General features: G+C 47.4%; 1 protein-coding gene across 1 annotated transcript; it reads left to right on the forward strand.

Moving 5' to 3' along the window:
• Positions 1-789: 789 nt before the first annotated feature.
• LOC119279303 (indole-2-monooxygenase-like) lies at positions 790-1,893 on the forward strand. The gene is made up of 2 exons (XM_037560591.1): positions 790-1,191; positions 1,304-1,893. The coding sequence occupies exons 1-2, from the start codon at positions 790-792 to the stop codon at positions 1,676-1,678; spliced, it is 777 nt and encodes a 258-aa protein (XP_037416488.1). The 3' UTR covers positions 1,679-1,893.
• Positions 1,894-20,092: the final 18,199 nt, after the last annotated feature.

Genomic DNA, 20,092 nt, shown 5'->3' on the forward strand with positions numbered 1-20,092 from the left:
CCCACAACGTGGCACAAGCCCGCGCCGGGGGGCTGGGGGCCTTTAGTCCCGGTTGGTTACACCAACCGGGACTAAAAGGTTCAGGGGTTTTAGGGGTTTATTTTTTCTTTTAATTTTGTGTTTTCCATTTAATTTTTTTTCATTTCAAACATATTTTACGCTACATATATCCCTACATATTCAACCTTCTCGGCGGCCCAGTCGACGTCGCCTTCGCGGCGTACGGGGACGAGTGGCGCCGGGCCAAGAAGATCCTTCGAAAACATGTTTTAGAGCCTATGCACCCGGGTACTCCTTATCCAACCACTCATTCCTGCATCACGATTCGTGCAAATAATTTTCTCTTTTTTGTTTCTCTCATATAGAACATGTATTTGTACTTCAACTTTGCAGCACAACAAAGCTTTCTATGTAGAATGTGGGATAAAACTTACAGATTTTTTGGTCCAACATAAATATACAAAATGAGATTTATTTGATTAAAAAAACTTATTTTTCATATTTATGTCGGACAAAAAAATCTGAAAGTTTTATCTCACATTCTAGTTACAAAGTTATGTTGTACTGCAAAGTTTGAAGTTCAAGACATGTTTTATATAAGAGAAACAAAAAAGAGAAAATTCCATGTAATAAGGTAATTGTGTAGCACATATCTCAAAGCAACATTGGAGTGTTAGGATAGTGAGGCCCGGGTGCATAACCTCACAAAATCTGCATTCGAAGATCCTTACCACCACCTTGTTGACGGTCAACAAGGTGGAGTCGTTCTGTCGAGGCCGGGAGTCAGAGATGGCTCGTGCCATGGCACGGATCTCGAACGCGGCGGCCGGCCACGAGGCGCTGGACATGGGCAAGCTGCTCCACAGCTTGTCCATGGCCATGGTCTGCCGCGCGGTCTTCGGGCCGGTGTTCAACATGGACGGCCGCTGCCAACAGCTGCAGGACCTTGTCCGTTCCACCGGCGCCCTCGTCGCCGGTTATAGCGCGCTGGACTTCTTCCCGGCCTTGGTCAGCAAGGCTGGCTTCATCAGGCGGTTTGTCTGCGGCAAGGCGGCCAAGCTCAGGAGCGCGTGGGACGGGGTTCTAGATGAAATCATCGCGGAGCACGAGCAGGACGGATTCATCGACTCGCTGAGGTCAGCTCAGCGCGAGTACGGGTTGTCCAAGGAGCACGTGAGAGTAATCTTAATCGTAAGTTCCTGAAATCTCGATACTCGTACTTATTTTTCTTTTTTGAATTAGCCTACTGATCCACTTCAAATGCCTACTGATCCTGTGCTTGTGTCTGTCATTGTGTACGCAGGACACCTTCTTCGGCGCCACCGACTCCACCTCAACGCTCATGGAATGCGTTTTGGCGGAACTAATGGCGAACCCTCGCGCGATGTACACCCTCCAAGCCGAGCTGAGGAGAAGCGTCCCCAACGGAGGAAGCAGCCATGGAGATGGAGGGATACTAACCCAGGATGATCTCGCGGGTAAACCATACTTCAAGGCAGTGATCAAAGAATGTTTTCGCCTCCACCCTCCAGCGCCCCTGCTCGGGCCGCACCTGTCCATGGACAGGGTGCGACTCCTCGACGGGTACCAGATCCCAGCAACAATGCCCATCATGGTGAACGCCTGGGCCATCGGGCGGGACCGGGGCGTTTGGGGTGAGGACGCTCATACTTATTGATCTTGTGCTGGAGGAGTATCCGCTGATACCAAACTTTTCTGTCCAAATATTTACCGTGCCTACGCTGACTACAAGGCTTGTGCACGAGCACAATTTGTTGGGTATTCTTCTTGAATGTTTGACAGCTCTGTTTCTTTCTTGCGTTGGTGAGGATGGTCGTTTACAGGTATGTTTATCTTCTTCTTTCTGTGGCTCAAAAAGTTAGATGCTTATATGCCTTATTATCCAGCCAATGTGCACTGATGGGATATTGTTACTTTTCGAGCATAATTGCTATATTCTGTCAAAGCTGCTGGTACAATTCGCGGTGAACATATTTCTCTTACCTGTTAATGGTAACACTTCCAGGTCAAAAACAGGGCATAGGCCCTGAATGTAGGCTTGTCATCAAACATTAGCACGCCTAGCTTCTCTTTGACTATGCACAAGAGAACTCTCAGAAACAACTATGCACAAGAGACAAACAACATGTCCATGTACTTGGATTACTGGGGATGGATGAACAGTAGACATTTCAGGATAATATTTTGTTGGTTTCTGATAAATGTGTGTTCACACTATGTTAACAGATACCCCACAAAGATCTGAAGTTTCTGAAGTAAAGCGCCTAGTTGAAGGGAAAATTTATGCATTGTCAGATTCTGAAGTTTCTGAAGTAAAGCGCAAGAATTTCGTCACCTGTCGTAATGGCTTGATGCTGTACATTGGTGGATGAGATAGATGGACTTGTCAATTCGACACCGGAAGCTGCAGCACGTAACCAAGCGAAGCCTGAAATATAACTCATGAATCTCATGTTTAATTAGTTTACAGTTACACTGTGTCCCGGTATTTGCTAGGAAGCATCTCCAGATGACAACTTGACTGCGAAGACAATGGTGCACCAAGAGCTGGGGGCCGGCGAAGACCGGACTCATCGTCGACGAGGTCTGCGAAGTCGACTGATAGGGTCAAGCCGCAGGCCCATGAGTGGACAAAAAGGTACGAACGTAGGATGTTGGTGCTTCTAGGAATTGAACTGTTATTGCTAGTTCCTGCACACATTACTGTAAGTTGCCTAGTTCTGGCACAAACCTTGGTTACTGTAGGATTTTAGCTTCTATGGCTAGTGCCTGCTGATTACTGGGCGCAGAGGACAAAAAGAAAATTCAGACATAGATTAGAATGTGTGAGTTTCAGGCAACACATGGTTAATGATGGATTCGGTAATCTGAATCAATTGGAGCCTTTGGCTTTCCATTCCCATAAAGCTTCCTGGTGTCATGGTTTCAGACATTTGTTACATAAAAGTAAAAAAAATAGAAAAAGACTTTGGAACCTACTAATCGTGCTGCCATGAACCGCAGATTACAGCTGGGTAGTGCTCCACCGGATCGGGCACCATGCCCTCCCAGAATGAGTGCTATGGAGCAGTCGATTGGCAAATACGCGGATGAGCCAACAAATAGTGTAATTAGGCCAGAACTTGGTCTGAGTTTCGATTCGTTGGGTGAGGCATATGACTTCTAAAATTTGTATTCCTGGGAGATTGGCTTTGGTATTAGATGTGATAAGAGCAGATTAAACGCAAAGAGGACAAAATGCATGCAAGAGATTGTCTTTGGTTGCTCGGTGAGTTCTAATTATTCTTTTGTTAATGTTTTTTTTATTTCGGGAAAACACTTTGACCGTGTGTTCTGCCTGTTAAACCAGCCGTATGTGTCAACCCTCATTGTGCGCTACATGTAACAAATCTTAACAGGATCTGTACGTCTCTTGGTAGTTAGGATAGGAGGTTTATCTCTATCTCATAATTCTATCTCTAGCTATCTTGATCTCCAAGTTGTAATCTTTCTGTACGAGATCCAAACTCCTGTATGCGCTACCAGGGTCTCGCACCCCTGCATATAACATGTACGGCGTCCCCTCTCGATGAGGTAAGACGTTTTCCGCTTCGTACATGTTGGTCAGAGCCTTTCCTTTTCCCATCTAGAGCTTCTGTCAAACCCTTCTAGCCTAGCCATGTCTTCCTCCGGCGCCTTCTCACCAAGCCTTAACAATCAGGTCAACGAGAAGCTGTCACGCACGAACTACGTGCTATGGCGCACGCAGATCACACCTCAGCTGCGCGGCGCCGGCGTCTTCGGCTACGTCGACGGCACCAACCCGGAGCCGGCCAAGCTCCTCGTCACCGTCAAGGAGGGCAAGGAGACTTCATCGCCCAACCCTCCCCACCCTATATGGGTACGGGAGGACCAGCAGGTCCTTGGCTACCTGCTGAATAACCTCACAAAAGAGGTCCTGGTCATGGTGACCACGGTCACCACGGCTGGCGCGCTCTGGACGACGCTCGCAGCCATGTTCTCGTCACAATCGGCGAGTCGCATCAACAACATACGCACCTCCCTCATCAACGCACAGAAGGGTAACCTCTCGGTTGCCTCCTACTTCGCCGCCATGCGTGGTTATGCCGATGAGCTGGCCGCGGCGGGCAAGCCCATCCAGGACGATGAGCTCCTCTCGTACATCATCCACGGGTTGGACGCGGACTACCAGCCACTGGTGTCGGCCCTCGACGCCCGTGTTACTCCTGCAACCCTCGACGAGCTCTTCGCCATGCTGTCGAACTTCGACCAGCGCATGGCACAGTTCCAGGGATCCGGCGGCGGGTTCAAATCTTCCGCAAACCTGGCGTCGCGCGGCCGGGGTGGTGGCTCCCGCTCACGTGGCTCCCCGCGCTACAAAGGGCGATCTGGTGGCGGCGGCAACGATCGCGGCCACTCTCCTCAGCGCTCGGGTGGCCGCGTGCGCGGTGGTGGAAACCGAACGCGTCTAGAGACTCCGCGGTGCCAAATCTGCGGGAAGCCCGGTCACACAGCAAAGGATTGCTGGTACCGTTATGATGAGGATGAGGACTCTCAAGATGATGACAAGGTAGCTGCTGCCGCTGATGGTTCCTACGGTATTGACACCAATTGGTACGTCGATAGCGGTGCCACAAACCACATCACGAACGAGCTTGAGAAGGTCACCATGAAGGAAAAATACCACGGCAAAGATCAAATCCATACTGCTAGCGGAGAAGGTATGGATATAAGTCACATTAGTCACTCTATATTTCGTACCCCTAGTCGAAAACTACACATTAAGAAAATCTTGCATGTCCCTAGTGCACACAAAAATCTTCTTTCCGTTCATAGAATTGCCCTTGATAATAATGTTTTTCTCGAATTTCATCCTTTTTTCTTCTTGATTAAGGATCAGGTCACGAGGAAAATCCTCTATCGAGGTAGATGTGTTCGAGGGCTCTATCCGTTGATTCCGGAGTTTCGAAGATACAATAAACAAGCTTGTTGTGCTATCAAGCTTTCGTCCACACGATGGCACGATCGTCTAGGACATGCCTCTTTTTCTTTAGTAGAAAAGTTGCTTAGGAAAAATAAGCTCCCGTTTGTTGGTGAGCGTCATGTTGAAACTATTTGTGATTCATGTCAGCGAGCTAAAAGTCATCAATTGTCGTACCCCATCTCAACTAGTGTTTCTACCAAACCTTTGCAACTCATTTTTTCCGATGTTTGGGGTCCAACCCCTACCTCCGTTGGTAAACACACATATTACGTCAGTTTTATTGATGACTATAGCAAATTCTCGTGGATACATCTCCTCAAAAAGAGATCCGATGTGTTTCAAGTTTTCTAAAACTTTCAAGCACTTGTTGAACGAAAGTTTGATAGCAAGATAGTCGCTGCCCAATCCGATTGGGGAGGGGAATACGAAAAATTAAATTCCTTCTTCCAAAATCTTGGCATCTCACACCATGTGTCATGCCCGCATGCTCACCAACAAAACGGTTCCGCCGAACGCAAGCATAGGCACATTGTTGAGGTTGGTCTTGCTCTTTTGGCAGGCGCATCCATGCCTCTCAAATTTTGGGACGAAGCTTTTTTCATAGTTGTTCATATTATCAACATGCTACCTAGTCGTGTCATTAACAATGAAACTCCAGTTGAATGACTTCTTCACACTAAACCAGACTATAAGTCTCTCCGTGTGTTTGGGTGTGCATGTTGGCCCAACCTTCGTCCCTACAACAACCGCAAACTCATGTTTCGCTCAAAACAGTGTGTCTTCCTAGGGTATAGTGCACAACATAAAGGGGTCAAGTGTTTAGATGTCTCCACTGGCCGTGTCTACATCTCACGAGATGTGGTCTTTGATGAAACAAAGTTTCCGTTTGCTGACCTCCATCCCAATGCTGGTGCACTCCTTCGCAAAGAAATCCTTCTTTTACCCTCTCATCTCGCTAGTTTTGATCAAGGGGGACAAAATATTGATGATCTATTGACTAACCCATCTAATGATGTGCATGAGTTTTGTGTTGATGCAACAGAACAAAGCAGTGCGGAAACTATAGAAGCAGACGCAGAAAATGCAGAAAAAACGGCTCATATCGAGCCATATTTTATGTGCCTCCCCGAGGGAAACAGATCCGCCTCGGGATCTGTCCAGCTGCAGCGAATCGGATCCTCCCCAGGTCGGTTCCTGCGAACGAGGCAGGTGCAGGCGCCTCGGGATCCTTCCCTGCTGACAGGGCAGCTGCAAACGCGGGAGCAGGCCCAGGCGCGGGTGAGGGAGTCCTGGATAAGGGGGTATCCGGACAGCCGGACTATATGCATCGTCCGGACTATAGAAGCGTCAAGACTCAAGACTTCGGCTCGTGTCCGGATGGGACTCTCCTTTGCATGGAAGACAAGCTTGGCGATCCGGATATTATATTTCCTTCCTTGTAACCGACTCCATGTAAACCCTAGCTCTCCGGTGTCTATATAAACCGAAGAGGATGGTCCTTAGAAGGCCGATCACAATTACAATCATACCATCATAGGCTAGCTCTTAGGGTTTAGCCTTTATGATCTCTGGTAGATCTACTCTTGTACTACTCATATCTTCAATATTAATCAAGCAGGAAGTAGGGTTTTACCTCCATCGAGAGGGCCCGAACCTGGATAAACATTGTGTCCCTTGCTTCCTGTTACCATCAGCCTAAGACGCACAGATCGGGACCCCCTACCCGAGATCCGCCGGTTTTGACACCGACAGCGGGCGCGCGTGCCGCGCTGTCCCCACATCCACGTGACATGCGCGGTCGGGCGGACGCGGCTTTGCATCAATCTCCATGCGGTAGGGCGGACGCGGCCCCGCACCGGTCTCCATCAGCCTGCGGTACGAGGTACGCCACCAACCCGGTGACGTACACGCGGCGCAGCGACGCGCGATGCAGGGAGGGCCCGACCGGCGTGGAAGTTCAGGCGGATACGCCATCATCACGCCATGACGATCTGCATGCACATGCACATGCACCGGCGGGATCTTCTGCGGCCAATTCATGTGCTCCGCTTCAACAATCAGCCGCAGAAAATCAAATAGCATCTTCATCGGGATCTGATGTGGTCACACATGAGCAGTCTGCAGGATCCTCTGTGGCCACCGGTCCTGATGCTTCCCAACCACGACGTACACGGCTGCAACAAGGGGTAATTCAACCCGTTAATTACAAGCATATAACCAAGTATGGTATGGTTTGTTCCACAGGTGAACCAGATGAGCCTAACACCCTTGAAGCAGCATTGTGTGATGAAAAGTGGAAGAAAGCCATGCATGAAGAGTACATGGCATTGATGAGAAACAAAACATGACACTTGGTTCCCCCACAGCAAGGTAAAAATTTGATTGATTGCAAGTGGGTTTTCAGGATCAAGAGGAAAGCTGATGGAACCATTGATCGTTATAAGGCTAGATTGGTTGCAAAAGGCTTCAAACAGAGGTATGGCATAGGCTACGAGGACACCCTCAGTCTAGTAGTAAAGGCGGCCACTATTCGCCGTGTCTTATCTATTGCTATCTCTAGAGGGTGGAGTCTCAGACAGCTCGATGTTCAGAATGCGTTTCTCCATGGTGTTCTGGAAGAGGAAGTGTACATGACACAACCTCCTGGTTTTGAGAGTAAGAATGTTCCTTCTTATGTGTGCAAGCTTGATAAAGCGCTGTATGGGCTAAAGCAAGCTCCAAGGGCATGGTGTGCTCGTCTCTGTCACAAAATGCAAGCACTTGGTTTTGTTCCGTCTAAGTCTGACACATCATTGTTTATCTACAAGAAGTCCAACACATGCGTATTTGTTCTCATATATGTTGATGATATTATCGTGACTAGCTCATCTGATGAAGCAATCACAGGACTTCTTAAGGATTTGAGTGCAAACTTTGCTCTAAAGGATCTTGGTGACTTGCATTATTTTCTTGGGATTGAGGTGAAAAAGCACAAGGATGGACTTGTTCTCTCTCAAGAAAAGTATGCCACTGACTTGGTCAAGAAAGCTGGGCTACAAGGATGCACTAGTGCAGAATCGGGCAATAGCACCGGTTCGTAAGGCCCTGTAGTGCCAGTTACATAACCGGCACTAAATTGTGGTCACTAAAGGCCCCCCCCTTTAGTACCGGTTCAGCATAAACCGGTGCTAAAGGGCAACCACGTGGCATGAGCCAGCTCCGGGGGCCTGGAGCCCTTTAGTACCGGTTGGTAAGACCAACCGGTACTATAAGGTTTGGGTTTTTTTTAGTTTTATGATTTCTTTTTCATTTAATTTTATGTTTCCATTTTAATTCTTTTTTGTTTGCTGGTATTTTACGATACTACCATTGTACACGTTATGTATATATATATATATATATATAAATAGAATTTCTAGTAGAACCAATCATGCATATATATATCATCAATGTCTCACAAACCATCATATTAATTAATTCACACATACACACATGTATAGCTATATACAATTTCTCCTACATATGCATGTTGCCTTCGGAGCCAGTGGCATTAGTCTATATTGGTGCCTTCGGAGCACGATGACAATTGGAAGTGGTTTTCATGGGGGCGGTAGCGGGTAATAGTATTCTCCCTTCGGATTTATGACCTGGTCGAGCAAAAATCCCGCTATTTCCTCTTGAAGTGCTTCTACGCGCTCCGTTTCTAGGAGCTTCTCCCGCACCTCTCTGAACTGTTAAGAAGGAGATCAATATGTTAGTTGTGTGACTAGATATCGATAATGGTGTAAAAATTATGAATAGTGTTTTGACAAGCATACCCATTCCTGTCTTTGAGATCTGCTCCTTTCGGACGCCATCATGCGAATGTTCTCGCAAACGCAGAATGCACACAGATCAGTCCCCTGCGCCTGCTTCAGGGCCTTTACGAGAATGGAATTTGATCAGATAATAATTAATCAAGCATGATAATTAAAGAGATGGCAGCTAGCTAGCTAGCTAGTACTACTTAATTGCTTACCTTGGGTCGAAACCATTGAAGCTTTTGTTTCCATTCGCCTTCCGTGACGGCGATGAACCTTGCCCAAGCCCTGCCCGCCGACAAAGAAAATGAATAAAGGGGTTATTAAATAGTTCATATCATGAAATGACGAACTAAATAGGCCGAGATATATAGTTAATAATGATTAAAATTACCTGTTGACTATCCCATACAAGATGTCATAGTCAGTTTTTTCTGAGATTAGTGAGTCCAGTACTTCAACTGTTCCGGCGTCAACTTTAATGATACACAAGACCCAGTGAAATCTGCATGCACACACGTTTGCATGTCTTAATTAAGAGGCATATGTAAGCAAAAACATGTAGCTAGCTAGTAGGCAAAAACAGTGAATTTGTAGTACAAGACAGTGTGACTCACTGGAAGTTGTAAGGAAGTAGTATATCTTCATTGTATTTGAGGCACTTCAAGAACTCTAGCATGCTGTCCTCTACGTTCTTTTGCTGACGCTGATTTATCTTCCATGTGTATTCATTAACGGTGTTTGGGTCAATGAACCCAATGCCAAAGCGTCCACCTTTTCTCATTTCATACATCTTCATCCTGCATAATACCACAGAAAAGAATATAGTGAGGATAATTACAGGTAATGATTGATCAAAAGGATCACTACAGCTAGCTTGAGACTTAAATTATAGAAAGAAATCACTTACAGACAATAGCAACTGACGATAGATTTATCGAGTGCGTCTTGATTGTATAACTGAAACAGTTCTAAATACTCAACGGACACAACTTTCTCATGGAAGTAATGGTCCTGCTTGACATTCACCATGAGGGACAATCGATCTGAAATCTTGGTAATGTTCATGTACCATTGATGCAATTCATACATTCTTGTTGGGAGGTTCTTGACCTTGTCTGGCGCGACCAAAGGTTGGCCCCGGACATATTTCCATTTTATTTCATCCTCTCTAAGCAAAGGCATGGGCTCGATCTCGAGGAGTTGTCCAACAGTGATGTTGAGAACTTCAGCCTGTATTATATGCTCCTCCATTATTACCACATTGCCCACCTCGGGAACGTGCACTGTTTGCCCACAATAATATTGGGCGCGCGTACTGTCACCTGTTGTTGGCACAACAAGCGAGGGGATCGATTGCGCCGCCTGTTCTCCCAGCTCGGGAATGGTTTTCCCGCATTTTTTGGCAGCTGCTTCTTGTTTGCTCGATCCTGATGTAGACGTGCTCGCCTCCCTTTGTAGACGTGCTCGATTTAACTTCCTGATGTGGCGCTCATAGTCTGTGTCAACAGGCTTGGGAGCTGGTGGTTGAGCCATACGAATGAAGTGGTCAATCGTTTCCTCAGGCACTTTCTCCCTTGGCGGCGGTGGCGGTTTCAGTGCAAAATGGGCTTCCACCTCGGCCTTCGATATGGCTGTGATTTCCTCCTCGGACCTGTCATAAGACCTCTGCGGAAGAGGCTTGAGGCTTGGACCATATTTATATCGCTTGCCTCCGCCTGTACTTCATGTACTACCTCGACTCGTACCGCTACGCACCATAGCTGCGGGGTGTCTCTTCTGCGATTGCTGAGGCGGCGGAGATGGCTGACGGGGCTGAGTTGGACAAGGAGGAGTGGCCTGAGGTTGTGCCGGACTTGGAGGAGGAGTGGACGTCTGACGCTATGGCAGACTTGGAGGAGGAGGATTGTCCTAAAACTTTGCCGGACTTGGAGGAGGAGGAGTGGCCTGAAACTTTGCCGGACTTGGTGGACTTGCAGGAGCGGGAGTCTGCTAACTCGGTGGCGGACTTCGACGAGGACACGGCTGACGCGGTGTCGGTGGCCTTTGAAAGATGATGCAATCCTTTTTCCATAGGATGATACGATGTTTGGCCTCTCTGAGAAAGCGCTCGCCGTCACCTCCAGCAATGTCAAGCTGTAGCTCCGAATATGGTGGGTCCACCACCTCATTAACCAAGACACGAGCATAGCCCGCTGGAATCGGGTTGCAACGGAAGGTTGCCTCGGGGGGATTTATAAGAGCAAAGCCGTCCGCCACCTTCATGGATATGTTCTTCATTTTGACGTGTAGCTCGCAGTTAGTGTTCTCCGTGATGTCATCCACGGGGTATCTACCTAACATTGCATCATCCAGGACGGAACCCACGCTGCTTCTCGGCATGGATGGGCCGGTGCTATCCAATGCTGGATCATCCGCTAGCTGCTGCAGCTGCTGAGACCCCCTTTGATGGGTAAGTGAGTCGATCTGCTCCTGCTGCCGCTGGAATTTGACTGCCAATTCCGCTTGACTTGCTTCTAGGCCTTGAAGGCGTTCATAGTCCCGCTTCCTCTGCTCCTCCTCCATCTTCCTCTTCTTCTCCTCCGCAATCTTCTTTCTCGCACGGGTTTTGTAGTCGGTGTTCCATTCTGAAAACCCCTCATACCACGGAATAGCGCTCTTGCCTCGTGTTCTTCCCGGGTGTTCAGGATTTCCCAGGGCACGCGTAAGCTCGTCGTTCTCTCTGTTGGGCTGGAACACCCCCGATCGTGCCTCTTCTATTGCAACAAGTATCGCATCGTCGGCTCCCCTCAGACTTGCCCTCGTCGAAACATTGCCTGTCTCCGGGTCCAACTCCCCCCATGCGCATAGAACCAAGTCCTGACCCTGGGGGGCCAGCTCTTAGTAGCCGGAGTGACACCTGCATCCTCCATCTCTTTCTCAGACTTATCCCACTTAGGCATTGCCACCGCATAGCCACCTGGCCCCAACTTATGGAACTTATCCTTTTTTCGGCATTCTTCTTGTTTATTCTCGACGTTCCTTAGCTAATTCCGAATCCTTGAATTTCACGAAATCGTCCCAATGATCACGTTGGTTCTCTAGTGTTCCCTTGAATACTGGAGTCTTCCTTCCTCCCTTGACGTACTTATTCCATTCACGATTCTTGTGGTTCTTGAATGCAATCGCCATCATCCTAAGAGCAGCCTCCTTGACTTTCTGCACATCTGCTTCTGTGAAATGATCTGGTAGGGTGAAATGTTCCATGAGAGTATCCCAAAGCAGATCTTTTTGATTCTTGTCGACAAAAGTAACATCTGGACGTGGAGCAGCGTCCTCTTTGCCTTTTTGTCTTTTGTCTTTTGCTGGCTCTCTCCATTCTTGAAGGGAGATCGGGAGTTGGTCCTTCACAAGAACTCCGCACTGACGAACAAACTTGTCCGCAATCTTCTTAGGCGCTAATGGGTTGCCAGTAGGGCTGCATGCCTCGATATTGTACTTTACGCCCGGCTTCAACTTTTTGTTCGGGCCTCGTTTCGTCATTTTGCCTGAAGATTTGCTCGATCCGGATGGCTGAAAGAACAAAGATCGATTCGTTAATATATCTTCAAGTTATTTAAAACATGTGGTGATCACCAGATGCCTGCTTATATAAATATATATACCTCGCCGGTCTTTGTTGTTTCAGGATCAACATGTTCTTCGTCATCGTCATAATCGTAGTTCATGACTTCATCAATTTGGTCGTCGCGATTGAATATCATATCACCCTCTCCGGTGTAGTTTAGAAATTCGGAGCCGTCATAATCTTCTTCATTCTGATTATCATCTGGCCCGCGTATCATATCGAACATGGTCTGTTCTCCCTCTCTGTCGGTATTGTCTGCCATAGCTTTTGTTTAACTAATCCAAAATAAATATAAAACAATTTAGTATTCAAATTACATCGTCTCGAATAATAGATATAATCTCGAATACATCGTCTAGAATAATAGATATAATCTCGAATACATCGTCTCGAATTTCATATAATATTGAATAGTACATCACTGGCTATTAGCTAATAAAGATCGAATACTACAGAAGAATCTAGGACACTCGCGGTTCCTCCGGCGCTTGGACACCCAAAGAGAAGGAACCCAGGATCATAGCTGAAGTGAGATCCCCGAAGAAACTGCCACGTATTGGAGAACCTGCCGCCCTCTAACGCAACCATGTAGCGATGGACGTGCTCGTCCTCCTCCCTGACACGGCGACGTACCACCTCCGGCGGGGCCGGGTCCCTCCGCACCGAAACTGGACCACGCGAACGCCACCAAACGAGATCAGGGTCGACGACGGGACCCGGGGTCGGGTTCCTCATCAAGCGGCGCGCCCCTCCAGGCAGCACCTCCCAGTGCCAGCCCGGCGAAGCCCAGTCCCGGACATGGGTCGGCTGGACGTCGTCGCGGACGGGTCGACGGCGAGGATGCGACCGGGCATCGTCGAGAACAAATACTAGCTATATGCCCGCAAAAAGTAACATTTTTTTAATGGTTGGATTTTGATAACTAAAATTTCTAACATTTCTATATAACACTAATTATGCTAATCTAAATAATCTAAATAACACTAAAATTTCTAACATTTCTAACATTTCTATATAACACTAATTTCTAACATTTCTATATAACACTAATTTCTAACTGATTAAACACTAATTATATCCATCTAACATGCATTCATACATATATAATAGTGAAAAAATAATAATCTAAACTAATTAAACATACAAAATACGCGCGCGTGTGTGTACTAATTAAACACTAATTATCTAAACTAATTAAATATACAAAATAATAATGTAAATAATCTAAACTAATTAAAGACTAATTATCTAAAATAATTAAACATGCTTGTGTGTGTGTGTACGGGCTCGGGGAGGGCTCACAGCGGGCAAGGGCGACGGCGAGGCGACAGCGAGGCGACGGCGAGGCGACGGCCGGGGCAGCGACGGCGCGACGGGGACGGGGACGGCGCGACGGGGACGGGGACGGCGCGACGGGGACGGGCCCGGGGCGGCGACGGAGACAAGGGCGGCGACGGGGACGGGGGCGGCGACGGAGACGAGCGGCGACGGAGACGATCGAGGGCGGCGGCGACGGCGACGAAGACGGAAACAGAGGAACGAACAGAGAGGGAAAACGAAATTTTCGCACTCTAGCATATATAGAGGGAACCTTTAGTACCGGTTGGAGCCACCAACCGGTACTAAAGGCCTGTTTTGGCCAGGCCAAGCGGCGGAAAGCGACCCCCTTTAGTACCGGGTGGTGGCACAAACCGGTACTAAAGGCCCCGCCTTTATCTGTAGAACTGTGTAGTGTGCTTCAGTGAGAGAATATCCGTCCATACATATTATTTGTTCCCCTCCTAGCGTGCCTTTTCCATCCAGTCTGCCCTTATGCCGCGATTCAGGAACACCAATCGGCTTAAGGTCAGGAATAAAGTCAATACAAAACTCAATGACCTCCTCATTTTGATGGCCCTTGGAGATGCTTCCTTCTGGCCTAGCACGGTTATGAACATATTTCTTTAAGACTCCCATGAACCTCTCAAAGGGGAACATATTGTGTAGAAATACAGGACCCAAAACGTTAATCTCTTCGCATAGGTGAACTAGGACGTGCGTCATGATGTTGAAGAAGGATGGTGGGAACACCAACTCGAAACTGACAAGACATTGCACCAAATCATTCTGTAACCTTGGTATGATTTCTGGATCGATTACCTTCTGAGAGATTGCATTGAGAAATGCACATAGCTTCACAATGGCTAATCGAACATTTTCCGGTAGAAGCCCCCTCAATGCAACCGGAAGCAGTTGCGTCATAATCACGTGGCAGTCATGAGACTTTAGGTTCTGAAACTTTTTCTCTGCCATGTTTATTATTCCCTTTATATTCGACGAGAAGCCAGACGGTACCTTAATACTGAGCAGACAATCAAAGAAGATTTGCTTCTCTTCTTTGGTAAGAGCGTAGCTTGCATGACCCTGATGTATGCTGTCTTCTCCGTGCATACGTTGCTGGTCCTCCCATGCCTCAGGTGTATCTTTTGTCTTCCCATACACGCCCAAGAAGCCAAGCAGGGTCACGCAAAGATTCTTCGTCACGTGCATCACGTCGATTGCGGAGCGGACCTCTAGGTCTTTCCAATATGGCAGGTCCCAAAATATAGATTTCTTCTTCCACATGGGTTCATACAACACTTAAGTGCAACAAACAAATAACTCTCTAGCTAAAGCATTTAAATGCAACAACAAATGCGATCAAGATCGCAACTAAGGTAACAATTGATCCAACAGCATAATGATACCAAGCCTCACTATCGATGGCATATTTTCTAATCTTTCTAATCTTCAAGCGCATTTTCTCCATCTTGATCTTGTGATCATCGACGACATCGGCAACGAACTCCAATTCCATCTTCTCCCCCTCAATTCTTTTCAATTTTTCTTTCAAGTACTCGTTTTCTCTTTCAACTAAATTTAACCTCTCGACAATAGGGTCGGTTGGAATTTCTGGTTCACATACCTCCTAGATAAAAATATCTATGTCAACTTGATGGGCATAATTTGTCATAAACACGAAATGCAACAAATAGTTTTAAAAGAGAATATACCACATCCGAATCATAACAAGGACGAGGGCCGACGGGGACGGATATCAAAACCATGGCACTATGTATAACAAACAACGTACGGGTAAGATAATTATTACATGATTAACTATATATCCAAATCACACAAACATCAATTTTTTATATAGAATTTCATGAACAAGAGGCTCACCACAAGGTGGTGCCAGTGACGGGACGGTGCGGGCGATCGACGGTGGTTACGACGGAGATTTAGAAGGCACTAAGTAAACCACACCTACATATGCAAACTAAGTGTTATTTTTGATCTCAAATTGCATATAAATCAAATACTAGCACATATATATATTTCCTCCCAAATTACTAAACTCACAAATTAATAACTATATAAAGCATTGCAAGAGCTAATCTAGCAATGAGAGATGAAAGGACAAAGTTGCTAACCTTTGTGATCACTTGAATGGATGGGGCCCTTCAAATCTTGACAAATTTTGGGCAAAATGTGTGATGAGCTCGAGGGGAAGAGGAAGAACAGAGAGGAGAGGAGAGGGGAAAGAGGGAAGAACAGAGCAAGCTGGACGAAGGGTTTATATGCAGGAGGACCTATAGTACCGGTTCGTGGCACGAACCGGTACTAAAGGTGCTAGAGGGGGCCCAGACTGACAACATCCTGCCACCACCCTCATTAGTACCGGTTCGTGGCACGAACCGGTGCTAAAGGTTAGCCACGAACCGGTACTAATGAGAGCGGCCCGGCTAGCCATTGGAACCGGCACTAATGTATATACATTTGTGCCGGCTCTAATACAAACCGGCACTAATGTGCTTCACGTTTGACCCTTTTTCTACTAGTGATGCAAACCCTCTCTCACTCCATTATCCAGCTCAGAAAAACTGTCCCTTGCAGAAGGCGAGCCCTTAAGTCAAGAAGACAGCACCAAATACAGGAGCCTGGTAGGAGCCCTTCAGTATCTCACACTTACCAGGCCTGATATTTCTTTTGCTATTAATAAAGTCTGCCGGTTCCTCCATGCACCCACCAATGTTCATCTGACAGCTGCAAAATGCATAGTTCGATATGTTAAGCACACTCTGAACTTAGGACTGAACTTCAGCAAATCACCTTTTACTTTAGTCAGTGCATTCTCTGACTCTGATTGGGCAGGTTGTCTTGATGACAGACGTTCCACTGGTGTTTTTGCAGTATTTTTTGGACCTAACTTGATATCATGGTGTGCACGCAAACATGCAACTGTATCCAGGTCAAGCACAGAGGCAGAATACAAGGCATTGGCGAATGCCGCGGCAGAGATCATATGGGTTCAATCCATGCTGAAGGAACTTAGCATACGAAGTAAACAGGCACCTTGTTTATGGTGTGACAATCTTGGAGCTACGTATCTCTCTGCAAATCCAGTGTTCCATGCTAGAACAAAACACATAGAAATAGATTTTTATTTTGTCAGAGAGAGAGAGTTGCTCAGAAGCAACTTGATATACGCTTTGTGCATTCCAAAGATCAACTTGCAGATGGATTCACAAAGCCCTTGCCTACAAGAAGTTTTGAAGACTTCAAGCATAATCTCAACTTGATGAAGTTGTGATTAAGGGAGGGTGTTAAACCAACCGTATGTGTCAACCCTCATTGTGCGCTACATGTAACGAATCTTAACAGGATCTGTACGTCTCTTGGTAGTTAGGATAGGAGGTTTATCTCTATCTCATAATTCTATCTCTAGCTATCTTGATCTCCAAGTTGTAATCTTTCTGTACGAGATCCAAACTCCTGTACGCGTTACCAGGGTCTCGCACCCCTGCATATAACATGTACCGCGTCCCCTCTCGATGAGGTAAGACGTTTTCCGCTTCGCACACTGCTGAACAACTTGCAGGGCAAGCCGGAGACTGAGAATAGTAGGTGATGCAGATGTGAGTGCCCGGCCTTGATTAGGTTGTTACGTGCAGCAGACAAAACCTAGTACATATAGAGCATCGTGAAAGCCACAACCATTCTATGTCATTGACGATGGGCGAGAAAGTGCATTGCCGTCGCAGAAACACATTGATGTGTACACAAAGGATTTGATAAAACAGTTCAGGGAGAATAATGTGAACCTTGGGAAGGTATACAACATAATTGGTAGTTTCTTTGGGTCAGTCGAGAAAGTGCCATTCACAAAACAGACTCTTAAGGAACATTTGCGGTAAGATACGTCATGAGCAGGCAGAGGACGATGTTAGGAAAACTTTGGCGGTGTTTGCTGACATTGTGAATGCTGATCGTGGATTTACATACAAAGTTTTGGCAGATAGAACAAGGTGAAGAACTTCATGTGGACTAATGGTAGCAGCCGAATGCAGTACATGTTCTTTGGTGAGGTGGTTACTTTCGATACAACTTACATGACAAACCTATATATGACAAATAGCAGAGAAAGGAATTATACGAGGGGCTGAGTAAGCGACAAGGTTCTGCAGCATATGTCGTCATGAGGGACACAAACGGACTGCGTGCCCTGAAAGAGGGGATGCACCAAAGAAACCGTGGAAGCATGAGAAGTGCAAGAATTGCGGCATGGAATGACACCGCCGGACCACGTGCACTAGGCGGATGGGTGTTGCTGAGAAATGAATTATGAACTTTAGATACTCTGTATTATTGTAGTTCCGAGGACTTTCTGGTGTGTTTATGTGAGTGTTGCTCCACGCTTATTCCTCCGTTTCGATAATCATGTGGCAGACTGTAAAAGTTACAGCAAACATTTAGCAATCATCTGTGACTTATTCATTTGGCAGACTGTAACTTGAGTGTGAATTTACAACTATTTGCTAGGGCATGTTTCATATTTCAGGTTTTTCTTCTTAGTAATTGAAGTTGGTTCTCATTTTCGGCAGAGGGGATTACCTGCGTGCAATAGAAATAATATGTGCACGGATGCTGTAGTTTTGGTGACACCTGGCCAGCATGCACACATAGCCCCGGTTTGGGCACGTCTCCGGTTCAAAATTCGAAATGCAAGCTGTACAGACTCAGGTGGCATGTGGGAAACCGGCGTATGCTGTATAAGAGCAGGCGACCCGGCAGCCCATCCTTGGTGCTTTTCAGCAGTCCTGCACTTTACAAACCATTTTGAAGCTAGAAGTAGTAGCAATGGCGCCTTCGTCTGTTGAAACTGCAAGGAGTGGCACGACTAGCTAGGCGGTCTGAAGGTGGGCACTGCGTCGGAGGACAGCAGATTCAGGTACCTAAGATTTGCTCCTATTGCGAACTGAGCCAGGTTGCAGAGCGACTAAATCTGCTCATTTTGCAGCCATGTCCTTCTTCCATTGGGACGAGCAGATGGGTGGGTGCATTTAAAGCCAGCCCGACTACTCAGGCCAACTCCATCGCGCGACCTCAAACGGACATCCATTTTATCCGGATTATGTCCGTTTGGGTAGGGCAATAGGGTCTTGTCCGGGCAGTTTCTTGGATGCGGTGGCAGTGCGCCCAGCGCGCGGACGCATCCCGGGCGCATCTTATCCACGTGCACATTTCTTTGCAAGTCCTTTAACTATTTTCATCATTCATTTTTGGTACATGACAATATATTATCACATTTTGACTAGTAATGCAAGGCCAAAGAAAACAAGAACCACAAGAATACATTTAAGAAGATACCCAACTTCCATAACTGCTCCCTTGAGTTGGGTTAGTGCCTTCTCGATGCACTCATTGTTTATCTGTGGAGGAGGCTCAACGTTGCACCCTCCTTTCTTCTTCAAGCCAGAAGTCGATGTTGCTTCCTCACATGTAGTATCGTGCCTAGCCTCTAATCTAGCAACAAGTGCACTTGTCTCATCTAAAACCTCTAGGCTAGCTAAAAGTGCACGAACATGTACTAGATTTCGCTCTATCAATATATCGATGTACTCTTCTTCCCAATACCAAAACTTGAATCCATTCTACACAATAAAACTTAAAGTTAGCACAACTTATCTAATCCGAGAGCACAAACCGAAGCTAAAAAGACCACGTACCCCATCATTTAAGCACTTGATGAACACCCATCCGGGATGCTCCGGTGTTGTAGACACGCGGCGCACGACCATCCTTGGGCAGTGGTCGCACTTGATGAGTGGCAACGGTGCGCCGACGAGCTTATGGGCAAGCACCGAGCCCGGCCGGCCGCCATTCGCGTATCTGCCGGCGGACCATCGACGGTGCAGATCCGAGCGGCTAGAGGACGAGCCACTGCCTGCCTGTGGCCTTGCGGCCCTGCCAGGGCCTTCCGGCGAGGTGCCCGGCCAGTCCATGGCGCGGCCCGGCCTCCCACAGCCGGGCGAGCTCAAGACCGACCGGATCCGCCCCAAATCCGGTCGGCGGGTGCGAAAACAAGGCGGCCGTGGTTGGGTAGCTCGGCGGCGACGAGGGGAAGGGGCTGGGCGAGTGCGCGTCCGTGTTGCGCGGCCGCAATGGCAGCGGCGGGCGTCGAGGGGGAGGAGTGTGGAAGAGTGGAGAAGAATGGAGTGGGATGCGGCTGGAGGGAGGGAGGGGGGCGGATAGAAAAAGGCCCGTCCTGTGCCACCGATGGGCGGGCCAGGGGAGAACACGCGCAGACGACCGGCGCGTTCGCGTGGTGCCCGTTTCACCCCCAAAACGGCGCAAACTTGGGCCGCGGATGGGTCGAAAGCGGACACAAAACGGACAAAT

The sequence above is a fragment of the Triticum dicoccoides genome, chromosome 3B (assembly GCF_002162155.2).
Source record: "Triticum dicoccoides isolate Atlit2015 ecotype Zavitan chromosome 3B, WEW_v2.0, whole genome shotgun sequence".
NCBI classification, from domain to species: Eukaryota; Viridiplantae; Streptophyta; class Magnoliopsida; order Poales; family Poaceae; genus Triticum; species Triticum dicoccoides.

What these genes read in the sequence shown, in the direction of transcription:
- LOC119279303 (XM_037560591.1), top strand. Translation starts at nt 790, where the DNA reads ATGGCTCGTGCCATGGCACGGATCTCGAACGCGGCGGCCGGCCACGAG. An exon ending in ACGTGAGAGTAATCTTAATC is followed by an intron (nt 1,192 to 1,303) that starts GTAAGTTCCTGA and finishes TTGTGTACGCAG; the next exon opens with GACACCTTCTTCGGCGCCAC.